Raw genomic sequence first — 15118 nt, forward strand, 5'->3', positions numbered from 1 at the left:
ATTTCTAAGAGCAAAGGCAGTGTAGGAGAGTTTTATTTATCAAGTGAGTCAAAAGACAAAATAACAATACCTTCAATTATTTCTTTGCAGGAGTAGATTGAAAAGAAATATGTGGGTCTTGTGTGCCCAGTGACACACAGGTATACATAGGTGTGTGCACACAGCCTTAAAATGACTGAGTTACTCTGGAAAAGGACAGGAATTCTCATAAGGCAAAATAAAGAAAAACAAGGCCAAAGGAATGGGATAAGAGAAACATATGTTAATATAGTCATAGAGCTGTGGTGTTCACATTGGAATAATAGTTGCAACATAACTAATAATGTAATTGCTAACATTTGAGAGTTCACTGTGTGCCAAGCAGTGTTCTAAGCACTTTGTTATTTTTCTGTTGGTATATGGGTATATTTGTGGGTATATTTTTGTGCCCAGAATGTGTGTGCAAAAGTATACGTATTTTCACGTAATTGCGATTGAGTGTACAGCCCTTTACAGTTTAGCATAAACGTAGAAAAAAAAAACCCAATGAGTTCTGTAGTTATTTTTAAAGGTAGTTTACTTTTCTCTTTTCTGATATTCTTAATTCCCTTGAAAAGTTTTACTTGCTGCATAAAACCAAGAACCCCGATCTGCATGATATCTTTGTGGTTAGTTGCTGTAAAGCCAATATTTAAATTTCTTTGAGGTCTTTTTTGGTGCCAGGCATTACAGGATGAAGATCTCGTCAGGAGGGTGAATATATATGTGGTTCTGGGTCTTGTGCATTTTGTGACAAAGGAATTCCCCTTTGAATCGCCTGCTCCCCTGAAGCCCCTGGAGCCTCTGGCTCAAGCCGCCCGTCGGTCTGTGCAGTGTCTCTGACGTCATCGGTGTATGCATAAGCCCTGCTATTGTCTTACTGCTACAGCAGGGCTGGGGATTGCAGTGTCCGCTGTTGCTGCTGATACCTAGTCCTGCCTCCTGCATCCCAGAAGAGCCACGTTGGCTTGCCTTTCCCTATCGGATTTTCAGAAGCAGCTCTTCGGTTTTTGTGCTGTTGGAGACCTTGCTTTTCAGTCACACGGGAGAACACTGGAGCTTGTAAGAGGAGAATCTGGCAGCTGGACACAGCTTGGACTGCATTGTGTGTCTTCATGACCCCTGCTGTGTAGCGGCTCATCTTTTCACTCTCACACGTACACTCTCCTCGATTTTATTTCCTTCCCTTTTTTTTCTTTCTTTCTTCTAATTTTTTTTTTTTTTTTAAAGCAGCCTCTGGAGCCAGCCATGTTTGGCACTGAATCTTCATGTAAGTAAATGGATCCCACTTCTTTGCTGTTTAGAAATCTGTTTGCTGTCAAGGTTTCATTGGCTTGGACTTCATATCACTTTGCCTTAGGTCATTAACAGCCTTTGTGTTTTGGCTCTAATTACAAAGGAATTGATCCCAGGGAAGGCACTCCTCCCTATCTGGGTTATTCATCCTTAAGGCCAGGGATGTCAGTGTGGTCAAAACCAGGCCTTCGAGAGGGAGGAGGGAGGAGGAAGACAGGAATCCAGGCAGTCTCCCCAGAACGTGTTAATTGATGGGATCAAGTCTGTCACTGATCTATTGTGGGTTCTGTAATGTTCCTTAAGCCTAAAGTAGAAACTGGTAGGATCTGAGATGATAGTGTTTATTAGAAAGGGAAAAAGGGTTTACAGTTTTTATCTAATAGGAAAAAAAAGGTGTCATTATACCCTCTTCCTCCATATTTTTACAAAAGCATAGGAGTAGACATTATATGCAGATTTAAAGAAAAAGAAATAAGCTTTATTGTAGAGTTTTTTTTTTTAACAGAATGGTTTCAATATTGATATGCTGGCTAGCGTCACAATCCAACAGCATCATATCTCTCATAAAACTTATACAATGGAATTGCTTTGGTGCAGAGCAGGCCCTGCACAATGGCTGGGCTGGACAGCACTTGTAGACAGCTACAATTGGTATTTAAAAAATGATGACTAGCCTGACTAATTTGAGTATTATTTAATGTTGGATGTAGAATAATATAACTTATCCAAGCAGTCTGACAGGCTTTGCAGAATATTTTGTCATTATCCATAAGCAAAGATGACAGTTAAGTATTTCTGAAGAGACTCAACCTGCTGGCCTAGAACATTAAAAATTGGCATGATACCATCTTTGTGGGGAGAAGGGAGTTAGGGCAGGAATTCAGGAAATGCATTTCATAAGAATTTATAATCCGACCTTTTCTTTCTGATCTCAGGTGATTGGTGTACCAATTAGTGTGCAGCTGATGATTATTCTAAAATAGTTGTATTTCAAGAGAGCTTATAATCCTCAGTTTTTTTTGTTTCTTGGTTGGTTTTTTTAAAGGATTGAATATTTTTGTTGTTTCAGATGGAAGCTTCTCATTGCTGAAATTAACCACCCTGACTAATGAAGGTCAAGATAGAATAACAATGAGACATAATGTTCCATTCAGCATATGATAATATTAAACAATATTTTTTGAATTCACTTAATGGTACATCCGGAATTATTGTCACTCAAGAAGTAGGAACAGATTATTAAGTGGCAAAGACTCTACAGTTTCATTTTAGTCATGGAATTTTGATGTAGGAGCATAGGTGTGGATAGATACTTATTTACTGAAGGAAAATTAGTCTTATTACTTTGTTTAGCTGAAAATAGAAGTTGAAACTCAGTGTGGGAGTCTTTGGGCTCTTGGATTAGGGACTCTAACAGTATCTGGCCAGGTTTACTAAGCAGATATAGCCTTTCTTGATTATTAAACCTGATCTTTTAATAATGTCACCCATGTGCTGTTTGAAACTGCTGGTTGCTTTTGGTCTCCGTGGCTACCAGCTTACTGAACAGACAGAATACCATTCAGAAGACAGAACACCCATCATGCAGATTTTTGCATTTTTTTAAACCTAATTGAGTATTAAGTGTTGCTTCTTGCTTATCACTAGAAGACCATAGCTAGGGTTGTATTGTCAGTGATAATCATTAAGTGTTGAGAAGGGACTGCCTTCTTTTGATAAGGAGGTGCCTTAAATCTATACTCAGAGTTTAGACAAGTGTATTTTCTTTCTGTTTGGAGGCATAGCTTTCTAGGCCTTTAATTTCTGCCTTTTGGCAGCTTCATAGGCTGAAACTGTCTATATTTAGAATATTCAGAAAAATAAGTCACATTTTAAGTTCTAATTAGTTCAGAAGGAATCTTCAAAACCAACTAAGAATTCTCACTAAATTTTATAATAAACAGTTGTTTATTTACCCTGTGTACAATGTTGTGCTAGATCCTGGAAAGGTCATTTTTTTCTAACATGTTCTGATTTCATTATTCTTATTCTCGATTTCTGGTTGTAGTACTTTGCTTGTATTGGATGTTTTAAATTGAAGTATGGTTTATATAGGACAAAGTGTGTTAGTCAAAGTATGCAGCTTGGTAAATTTTTGCCTATGGTTTAAAGTCATGGAACCACGCCCCAGATTAAGATACAGAATATTTATATTACTCTAGAAATTTCCTTTGTGATGACCTTTTCCAGTAAAAAGGAAATCACTATTCTGACTTCTTCTGCTTGTAGAGTCACATGTAAATGGCCCTTGTAAATTTTCTTTCTCTTGCTCTGCCTATAGGAGAAGGAAATGTCAATGTCCTCATTTTTCAAGTATTTGAGTAAGTTGATTTTATGTTTCAGACCTTTGTAGTCAGGAATTTTTAGTAACTGGTGTCACGTTATAACATGTTCTATGTCACTAAAATAGTATTACTCCATTTAAATATCAAAAGACCCTCCCCTCCAGCACACACATACAAAAGCCTTAAAAACATAAAAAAATTTACCTGCAAGAGTAGACACTGTTCTTCAAAGTTAAAGACTTACATGGCTATAGTATCAGAATTAATAAATGCTCTTACATTGTTTTAGTGAATATCTTTAACAGTGCCAGTATCAGTTTTTCTGACTTAGTAGATCTGAATCTCTTTGGTTATATAGATTGGCTACTGTCTATTTTGGGCCCACTTGGAATGCAAATATTCGATACTATATGTGGATGAATCCTTACAAAGCAGGAAGTCTAGCTTCTGTAGCTCTGTTGCCATCTTGAAGCATTTCACTGAGCTTTTCCTTTACTGAAATTTCCCATGTCTAAAAATGGGAGTAGTATGTCTGTCTGCTCTTTATCTGCTTTGAGGAAATGCAATTTTAGTTTCTGTGGTCAGAATAATTTAGGTTTAAGAAAAAAGTACTATCAGTAAAGTTTTTCTTAAAGAAAGTAGTCATTAAATGCATATTTTTAGTACTTAATTTTACTTAATGATATTTAAAAATCAATATATTGAGTTCTAAAAAAATTTGAAAATTTTATTTTTCTCTTTAAATTTTATAAAGGGACAGAAAAATTTCATCTTTTCTTTTGGTGGAATAAAGAAAACCAGTTTTGTACTGCTTTCATTTGGTTACATCCTCCTTGATAAAGCCATTTATTCTCCAAAGTATAAACACTTCAAATACAATGAACATTTATTCAATTAGCATTTATCTCACTTAGTCCTCCTTCTGTCTCCCTCCCATGTTTAACATTTTCAGGCCTCAAGGGTACCATTTAAGGTATGCTGTGGTGGGAATTGTGCCCTGGTTTAACACATTAATATGGCTTCCAGAGACCTTGTCTTATTAGTCTAGTGAAGAGAGCAACATGTTACCTTTTGAGAAACAGCATGCCTATGGGCAAATAGTTTTTTTTTTTCATTTAATCCCTCCTTCCAAAATTTTGTTATAGTTGTAATAAATTCAACAGAACATCTAGTATGTCTATGAAGGGGAAAAAGAAATAACTAACGTGCCAATAAAGCGTTAGGATTTAGTGAGCTTAGTAGTGATGGGGAAATGTTGGATATGTGTGTTGAGATGTCAGTTCTCTTGAGCTCTGGTGTGGCTGGCCCTGTTGTTGTCTGGATGCCCACATCACCTCGAGTAGGTAGCTAGATGCTGGAAAGGATTTGGGATACATGTGATACCCCATGTGGTTTATCTTTGATGGACACCAGAAGAACAGCTGTTGCCCTTTGTTTTCATCACTAAGTTGGAACTGACAGCTTCTCAGTTTTAATAGTGAGTGTATTTCTAAGAATAATGTAATTATCTCAAATTTGGAGCCATTGTGTGGAAGACAGTCAAAAGAATATACTCTAGAAATATTAGGTCACCAAGAAACTATATAATTAAACAGGCATCTCTTTGATAGAGCAACAAATGAGTCACACTCCTTTCTTTACATGCATTTCAGGGCCATTCTTGACAACCAGTCATATGTGAGGTTAAACTTGGATCTATTGTTTTGGTGTAATTTCTGTGAATCAGTTGAGATGTTAATAGTTACCATGTTCATTCAAAAATGCCTATTCACAACTGGACCATTTTCCCATATAAGTCCTACTTCTTATTAAATAATTGTGTCAGAGTGCTGTTTTTACTGTTAGTATGTTTGGCATTCTTGTACTATATTATTTTGTTTTCCCCTTTATTAGCTTTTGTCATATGGAACAAGATAATTTAGGAATATAGCCATTTCCCTTTCCTACAGCTTTAACTGGCTATTAGTACTTAGCTGCATTGGATTTTAGATTCTTTCCTCTTACTTAAAACAAAAGTATAAATACTTGTGTATACACATAAATACTTACCTCTAAGTCAGCATTCAAGCAGTGGGTGTAAAAGAAAAATATTATGCTACATAACTTCGGATAAGTAGAATACCACAGACTGCTAATGTCACAAATATGGGGGAAATAATTACAGATAACAGAGATTTATGTTGGGACATGGCCGTATAGGAGCCTGGGAAAGTTAAATAAAGCTAATATAACTTTTGACTTGTTTTGCTGTACCATCTTTTCTTTCCTTTCGACAAAATATTTCTGATGTGAAATTTCCTTTTGGGTTTCTTGCATGTTAATGTTTGACATTGTAATTTTTAGTATCAAGAAAATATTTTAAGCTAAATAAGATAGAAAAATATTTTTCTTCTGGATATTTATATACTTACTCTGTTAGTACAGAAATGGAATAAAAATACCCACTGGTTATTTTTAAATTCTCTGATTACTTATTTTCACTTAAGTATTGGTTTCCCTAATTGTTAGTCTATCGTTTTTTCAGCAGAAATTACACATGAGTTTTCAGTGATCTCTTGTTTTCATTATCACAATGGATCAGATTCATATCCTGTATAAACCATGGGGAGTCTATGGGGAAAAATGACCATATATGGAAACTTTCCCCATAGACTCCCCATGGAGTTACACAGGATGTGAATAGGATTCATTGTTGTTATGGATTCTGAGTTGGAAAAGTCACTGCTAATGTGTATTTTTAACAATAATAATAGTCATTGCATTAAATTATGTCAAGTAGCTTTAAATTATCAATATAAGACTATATGTGAATTGCTATTTTAAAAAATTGTTTTTCAGAGGGTATAGCTATCTCACTATATTTTTTCCTAACAAATAGAAAGCATTTATTAACATGTTTATTAATATGTTAATTAGGAAATACACAAATTTTTTTTTTTTTAAAGTCACAGAGAAGTCATCCTAAATTTTATTGGCACTGAAATAGAACATGGGTTGAGCATAAATCCTTCCAAAAACAATTTTTTAAAAACTCCCAAAAAACACACACAAAAAAACTGAATACAAAATCTAACCTTTCTCCCCAGGCTCCCTGTGGGTGCATTATTGCCCTTAAGAGGCAGCTAGAGTACCCCACAATTCCAGGTTTGAATTTAGCCAGTATAGGGAAATACACAAATTTTGATTTATTTACAGGTTCTCTGATGTCATAACTGCTGTGCTAGAATAGTGAATTATAAAATTTTCTGTATGGAGATTTTGCTTGTATTAATAATGGATTTGTGTAATTGTGAACTAAAAGATGAAAATACAATTTAATACATGTTGTAGAAATGGCAGCAACCATGTGCCAGGTTCAGTGACTAACTGTAGATACTCTGGTGCTTGATTGCCTGGATTCAGATCTTGGCTCTACTACATTTTACCAGGGTTGGCCACTTACCATCTAAGCTCTTCTGGCCCCAAATATGGCTCAACCAATTAACTCTTGATATTAGAGGATCTTGGTGTTAGGGGAATCTCCTTTTTGGAGCCAGGATGTTTGTAGCACTTATCAAGGGTTACCTGTGGAGCAGTGAGAAAGATTGGTTAAAGAAAGGGAAATGTCGCTTCCTAAGACTGGGTGGAAGTTCTTTTATGCAAGTTTTTGAAGTGACTTAGTGAGAGATCTGAAGAGAGGAGACTGCATGAAACTGGATGAAACTGGTTAGAGTTGGCAAATGTCCAGGTATTTCTCACTATTGGTCACCCCCATGACAGGTATCACTAATTGATCAAGTAGTCTTGTAGGATTGGATTAAGCCACTAAAATTTGAAATGTTTTCCTCTTAAAACATTGTCTTTTAACTGTGTAACTGTTTTCTACATTAATGTGAATCATAGTCACATAAATAAATATTTTATCTTGCAAATAATTATTGAATTAAAAAAATTAGGACTCTTGGGACGCCTGGGTGGCTCAGTTGGTTGGACGACTGCCTTCGGCTCAGGGCGTGATCCTGGAGTCCTGGGATCGAGTCCCACATCAGGCTCCCAGCTCCATGGGGAGTCTGCTTCGCTCTCTGACCTTCTCCTCGCTCATGCTCTCTCTCACTGTCTCTCTCTCTCAAATAAATAAATAAAATCTTAAAAAAAAAAATTAGGACTCTTAAGAGTTCTGGTAATAACCAAATATAAATAATAAGATATAAAATAAATATACCATTCTGTGACACATTATGGTTCTCAGAAATGTCAAAAGGTTAATGATTCAGAGCTACCACTGGTCTCTTTTGGATGAAATTTACAGCAATTTAGACCTAACCCTAGAGTGTGGTAGGGTACCTATCATATACTAAGGACTCTTTCTTTAGAATTTGAATCTACTGTGGCTTAAGGTAATACTATTGAAAATATGTTGTGTGGGCTTTATAGGATGTTAATATTGAGTTTAATTAAATATTCTAGCTAAGAAGTGTATTACACCAAACTGGCACATATCAGAAACATCTGAGTGACACAGCAGAATAGCATATGGATTTTTATTATTAAGCCCTTATTTGTTATAGGTAAACTGTTATGTATTGGTACCTAGTTATATATTGATAGTTGACTACACTTCATTTAAGTTCGCTTATTTTTTTTAAGATTATTAAATAAAGGGGCGCCTAGGTGGGTCAGTGGGTTAAAGCCTCTGCCTTGGGCTCAGGTCATGGTCCCGGGGTCCTGGGATCGAGCCCTGCATTGGGCTCTCTGCTCAGTGGGGAGCCAGCTTCCTTCTCTCTCTCTCTGCCTGCCTCTCTGCCTCTTTCAAATAAATAAATAAAATGTATTTAAAAAGATTATTAAATAAAAATAATGAAGTATTATGATCACCAGTTTATTTACAGTGTGAAAACTAAGGATTGTCTCTTGCCAATCCTAATATAATTTTAGGAATCGGAAAAATTGTTTTCCATTTCTTTGTGAGAGTTTCCAACTGTTAAAATTCAGGCTTATTGGCATATTTTGGGAAGTACTGAGTGTCACTGGAATGCATCTAGATTAGGAAATCACAATGACTCCATTAGAGTATTATTTACCACTTATGTCCTTCATCCTTAGCTACTTCTAGAACACCTAAGGTTAGCAGGAGGCTTTGGTAAGATTTGGCTTGGCATGATGTATGGACTTGAATCAAGAGTCTGGAATTTTTCATCTGAAACTTTTCTAGATTTGTTTTAGTATAATGGTGTTTCAGTAATCTATTGCTGTATAACAAAGTACCCCAAAACATAGTGGCTTAATATAAGCATTTATTATTGTAGTTCACAGTTCTATGGGTTGGCTGTACCCAGTGGTGGTTCTGTTGTGGGGTTTCTAATACAGTTGCAGTCAGATGTCCTTTGGGGCAGGCGTCATCTAAAGTCTATTTATTTATTTATTTATTTAACAGACAGAAATCACAATAGGCAGAGAGGCAGGCAGAGAGTGAGAAAGGGAAGTAGGCTCCCTGCTGAGCAGAGAGCCCGATGCAGGGCTCGATCCCAGGACCCTGAAACCATGACCTGAGCCAAAGGCAGAGGCTTTAACCCACTGAGCCACCCAGGTGCCCCTAATAAGTGCTTTTTGATGAGAACCCTATTTTATAGATGCTACAAGGCCTTGAAGTTTTGTTACAGGATTTTTTGAAAAGAGAAGAGAAAATAATAGCTATTCTCCCATCATAAATCAGAATTTTATTGAAATTTCATACTATTATATTTCAGAGAACTTTGAGACACTCTTGAAGTAAAGTTTTTTTTTTTAAAGATTTTATTTATTTATTTGACGGATAGAGATCACAAGTAGGTAGAGAGGCAGGCAGAGAGAGAGGAGGAGGAAGCAGGTTCCCTGATGAGCAGAGAGCCTGATGTGGGGCTCGATCCAAGGACCCTGGGATCATGACCCGAGCTGAAGACAGAGGCTTTAACCCACTGAGCCACCCAGGTGCCCCGGGAATCATCTAAAGTCTTAACCTGAGCTGGAGGTCCAGGATAGCTCTCCCACTTGAATATCAGTTGAAGCTGGCTGTTGAAGGTGGGACTCAGCTGGGGGTGTAGGCAGGTAAGCTTATACTTATCCTCTCCATGAGGTTCAAGTTTCTGATAGCATGGTGCTAGGTTCTCAGGGGAAGCATCCCATGATGGAGCATTCTAAGAATCCCAGGAGGAAACTGCAGGGTTTCTTATGGCCTAGTCTTGGAAGTCTCAGGAGCCACAACCACCATATTATGTTGGCCAGCCAAGTCACCAGGACAAGCCCAGATTCAAAATGAAGGGGATTAGACTCCTCCTTTTGGTGAGAGAATGGCAAGTTTGGATTGTAGAAGAGCAAGTAGGATGGAAAATATTTTTGTGGCCATCTTTGGAAAATATAGTTCACTACAAGTAGTTTCTAAACTCTTCTATGAAGTTGGTTCCGCAGTGTGCTGGTGGGCTTCTCTAAGTCAGGGGTCTGCCAATTTTTCCTGTAGTGGACCAGATAGTAAATATTTTATACGTGTGGCCCATACAGTCTTTTTTGCAATATTCAACTCAGCCATTGTGCAAATAAGCAGCCACAGTCAAATGAGTGTGTCTCTCTTCCAGTAAAACTTTATTTATGAACACAGAAATGTGAATTTCATATAATTTTCACATACCAAAAAATGCTCTTCTTTTATTTTTTTGCCCCCAACCATTTAAAAATGTTAAAAAAAAATTGTTATATCAAGGGCTGCAAAACCAGGTGTAGGCAGGTTTTGGCCCATACGCCTTAGTTCAATGACCCTGCTCATTGAATTTCCTTTTTAATAACTGCAAAGCTAAAAGAAAAACAGATATATTCAATATTAAAAATAACTACTTTTGGGGTGCCTGGGTAGCTCAGTCGTTAAGCGTCTGTCTTCGGCTCGGGTCACGATTCCAGGGTCCTGGGATCGAGCCCCGCATCAGGCTCTCTGCTCAGCAGGAAGCCTGCTTCTCCCTCTCCCACTTCCTCTGCTTATGTTCCCTCTCTCACTGTGTCTCTCTCTGTCAAATGAATAAATAAAATCTTTTAAAAAGATAATAACTACTTTTGATGTATAGGTAAGACTGATAGATGAACTTATGTTCTTGTTGGTTGATTTTATGACTAAATGTTATACATTTAAACTTACAAATGTACTCTGTTTTACATATTGGGCTCTTGCATATTAGTTTGTTTGAAAAAGATTGTGTTAAAAATGAGTGAGAGAGGGGGACCTGGGTGGCTTAGTGGGTTCTTAACCACATCTGCCTTTGGCTTAGGTCGTGATCCTAGGGTCCTGGGATGGAGCCCTGTGTCCCTCCCACTGAGCAGGGAACCTTCTTTTCTCCCTCTGCTGCTGTTCCTGCTTGTGCTCTCTTGCGCTCTCTCTGCCAAATAAATAAATAAATAAATAAATAATATCTTTAAAAAATGAGGGAGAGAAAAAGCAAAGTAGACAAAACCCTATGACAAGACTTTTAGTCTGTAATCAGAATAACATAGGTGACAAAAGTAAGACAGGATATAGAGACTGTGATTCAATTTTACAAATATTTGTTGAATACATAGGATTAACATGTGAGAAGAAATAAGAGAGCAAAAAGCTTTCAAGAAATTTAAAGTTCAACTGGATATAGGTGGTGAGTCAGGAAGAGAAGGAGAACAGAGAGGTTAATAATACTAAAATTATATTTCTCATTCAGTTACAACAGTGTAGATGAGATTATTTTTGATATCAGTACCCATGGATCAAAGAAAAATAGTTGGTTCGCATTGGAATTGGCATTGCATAATTTGCCAAATATGACAAGGGAAAACAATTTTTTCTTTCTAGATAATTTTATTGAAGGACAATTTACATAGGATAAAATATATAACAGTTTGATGAATTTTGGCAAATATATACATATATGTAACCATCCTTATCATTACAATCAAGATAGAGAACATTCCTATAACCTTAGAAAGTTCCTTTGTGTCCCTTTGCAGTCAATTTCCAAATCTCTAGAATTTCATATAAATGAGAACATACAATGTATACTATTTTTGTGAATAACTTCTTTTGTTCAGCATAATGTTTTCAACTGTGTTTGTGGCCATTGATAATTCATTTCTTTTTATTACTGAGTTAATAGAAATAACATAATTGGCTCAGCCATATGCCTATTGATACTGAGTTGTTACCTGTTTTGGGTTCTTATGATTAATGCTACTATAATTGTATAATTCTCAGAGTGGACATATGTTTTATTTTCTTTTGGGTAAAGACCTAGAAAGGCAAGTGCTGAGAAGCTTCCAAACTTTTCCAAAACAATTATACTTTTTTACATTCCCATCAGCAACATGTGGGAGCTTAGTTGCTTTATATTCTTGTCAACACTTGGTATTGTCAGTGATTTTAATTTTAGCTAATTTAGTGGATGTGTAGTGATAACATTTTGTGACACAATTTTAATTTGCATTTCCCTCATTCTTAAAGATGTTGAACAGCTTTTCATGTGCTTATTGGCCATTGGTCTGTTTTCATTGATGAAGTGTCTGTTCAAGTACTTTACTCATTTTAAAAATTGGGTGTTCATCTTAGTGAGTTTTGAGGGTTCTTCATATATTTTGATACAAGTCCTTTGTTAGATATATGTATTGACACTATTTTCTTATAGCTAATAGCTTTTAGTTTTATTAGCAATGTGGTTTTTAATTTTGATGAAGTCCAGGTTTTCAATTTGAGTCAGATATAAGAAATATTCGCCTACCCAAGATTGTAATGATTTTTTCCTTACCTTTTCTCCCAAAATTTCTATATGTTTTGCTTCTGTGTGTGTTATGATCTATTTTGAGTAAAGTTTCATATATAGTTTGAAATAAAGGTGGACATTCATGCTTTCCACCAAAATTCAATTGTTTCAGTGCCATTTCTTGAAAAGACAGTCCTTTCGTCATTGAATTGGCAACTTTATAAAAAATCATTTGACCCTATATTTCCTGTCTCTGTATTTTATTCTAGAGATTTGTGTGTTTATTCTCAGAACAATAGCATAGTCCCGATTGCTATGGTTTTATCATCACTTCTGAAATCAGGTAGGGTAAGCCCTCCAGGTCTGTTCTTTATCAAAATTGCTTTGGTTATACTCGATCCTTTCATATCCACAGAAATTTTAAAATTTGCTTGTCAATTTCTGCAAACAGTCCTGCTGGGATTTTGATTGGAAGTGTGTTTTAATCTAGAAAGCAATTTGGGAATAGTTGACTTTTTAACAATATTGGGCTTTCTGGTTCATAAACATGGTATTTCTATCTCTTCATATAGTTTAATTTCACCCAACAATGTTAAAATAGTTATGAACTGGGGCACCTAAGTGGCTCAGTTAGTTGAGTGTCTGCCTTCGGCTCAGGTCATGATTCTAGGGTCTTGGAATTGAGCCCCATGTTGGGCTTCCTGCTCTGCGGGAGTCTGCCTTTCCCTCTCCCTGCCACTCTCTCTCTTTCCCTGTCAAATAAATAAATAAAATCTTAAAAAATAAATAAATAAAATAGTTATAAACTTAACAGAAGAGGTTTTTTTTCATTGATAAAAGAATGCTTATCTGGAGTAGAGTAACTTATCTTACCCACTGAATACAAGTTCCTTGAAAAAGTAGAGTAAAATGTAAAAGTGATGGTATTAGTAAAGTGTCATTAATTTGAGTTAGGAGGACTTGTTTGAACTTCTGAAAACATCTTAAATAGCCTAAAAAATGAAACTTCACAAAACAAATGTTGCCATGAAGAAGTCTTTTGTGGATATGTATTAACAAGTAAGAATGGTTTATACCTAGAACACTTAAAATTATGTTCGTGTAAAATGTTTTTATAGTCCCCCAAATATTTGCTTTTTCAACAAGACAAACTATATTTCTTACTCTTGTTTTTTATATTTTAGAAAATCACTTTATTATATTTTAGAAGTAATTTCACTTTAGCTTTTGCCAAAATATTTACATTTCTTTAGTTAGAAAGATCTAAGCTTAAGAATTTTTATATTTGAAAACAGGATCCCCTTCTTATGAAATTGGTCTTGTGGTCCTGTTGAGTTATTGGCCTTTTTACAAATCTGATAAATCTTTGGATTCTTATGATTTCAGAGATTTAAACTAGCCTTTCTCCAAAAACAGATTCAGTTTGGCATTTGTCACCTTTAAAAATTAAATTGAGCTCGAATTGACTTTAATAACCTTTTCTAATTATTTGACATTAGTTCTGATAATTTCCAAAAGTCTAACCTGCATAAAGCCAGATTTGATAGAGATTGAACTGATTTCCAATAGCATGCTATATGTATGCATTATAAATATGGATCTGTAAACATTTATCTGATGTCTAAAGCAACTAACATCAATACCCCCACCCCTGTTTTAGGTGGTTTATAAAATGGCAGTCCTGTAATAACCCCCAGTTAACTAATGTCATCTTTGAAAGCTGTGGAAATGAATATACTTTTGGGGTTTGAGTTCTTCTGTACTGACTTTTTCTTACCCTCTTCCTGTGTTGTTTCCAGGTAGACCTACTTTGTTATTTTTGGTGTAACTACATAGTACAGTGCTTAAGAAGAGGGCTTTGAGACAGACAAAAACATGGTTTTACTGTGTTGCTGTGGGCATCATCTTTTTCAGCCTCAGTTTATTCATATTAAAACGGAGATAATAGATTACCTCATGGGACTGTTGTAATGCTCTAATGAAATAGGTAGGTAGGATGACAAGCCCTTAATGGCACATGATAAGTAATCTATAGTTTAATTATTTTAAAAGTTTTCTATACCAGAAACACTAGACCCTGCATGTATATTTGATAAAAGCTAGAATATAATCAAGGTATAATGATAGCATCAAATGGATACAAATTGAAAATAATGAAGAAAAAATTGTTTTAAGTGGAAAACTTTTAAGTTTGGTCCCTGCCTTCTGGCAGTCTACATTCTAAGTGAACAAGAAGAATTAAATTGTAAGTCATTCATATATACTTTATTTACATTGACACTGATTTATATAAATCTTTTACACATGCATAATTTACATGTGAACAGTCCTTTTCTTGTTTCTCTTTGCATCCATGGTCTTCTCACTTCTAGTAGTATTCTCTTGGGTTTCTGTAATAGTCACCTTAACTTGTCTCAGCTCCCCTTATTATATATCTAGGTCCATTCTACAGGTTACTTTTTTGCCCTTTAAAAAAATTGAGATCTACTATACAATAAAAGACACAGATATTAAATGCTCAATTCCATGAGTTTTGACAATTTTACTTTCACACACACCTGTAAGCACCATCCACATAGGATAGAAAGCACTTCTGTCACTTCAGAAAGTTCCCTTTTGCCCCTTCCAGTTTCCCTCCTTATGAGGCAATCATTTTCTGATTTGTTTATTTAGGGTTAGTTTTACATTGGACTTAGTATACAGGAATTGTGCCATTTGTATTCTTTTATGCCAAATAGCTGTTCAATACCCAGCATC

The 15118-nt window shown here is 35.7% G+C and overlaps 1 protein-coding gene across 8 annotated transcripts in view; it reads left to right on the forward strand.

The window, feature by feature from the left end:
* ST7 (suppression of tumorigenicity 7) overlaps positions 1–15118 on the forward strand; it is a 241948-nt gene that overhangs the window by 51642 nt on the left and 175188 nt on the right. Inside the window, exon 2 of one of the 8 annotated variants that reach the window (XM_044246431.1) lies at positions 1252–1288. The exons of the other annotated variants lie outside the window; for them this stretch is intronic. Within the exon in view, the coding sequence (XP_044102366.1) occupies positions 1267–1288 (22 nt within the window). The 5' untranslated portion in view covers positions 1252–1266. The remainder of the gene's footprint in view (positions 1–1251; positions 1289–15118) is intronic. 8 annotated transcript variants of the gene reach the window in all.

Source organism: Neovison vison, chromosome 4 (assembly GCF_020171115.1).
Source record: "Neovison vison isolate M4711 chromosome 4, ASM_NN_V1, whole genome shotgun sequence".
NCBI classification, from domain to species: domain Eukaryota; kingdom Metazoa; phylum Chordata; class Mammalia; order Carnivora; family Mustelidae; genus Neogale; species Neogale vison.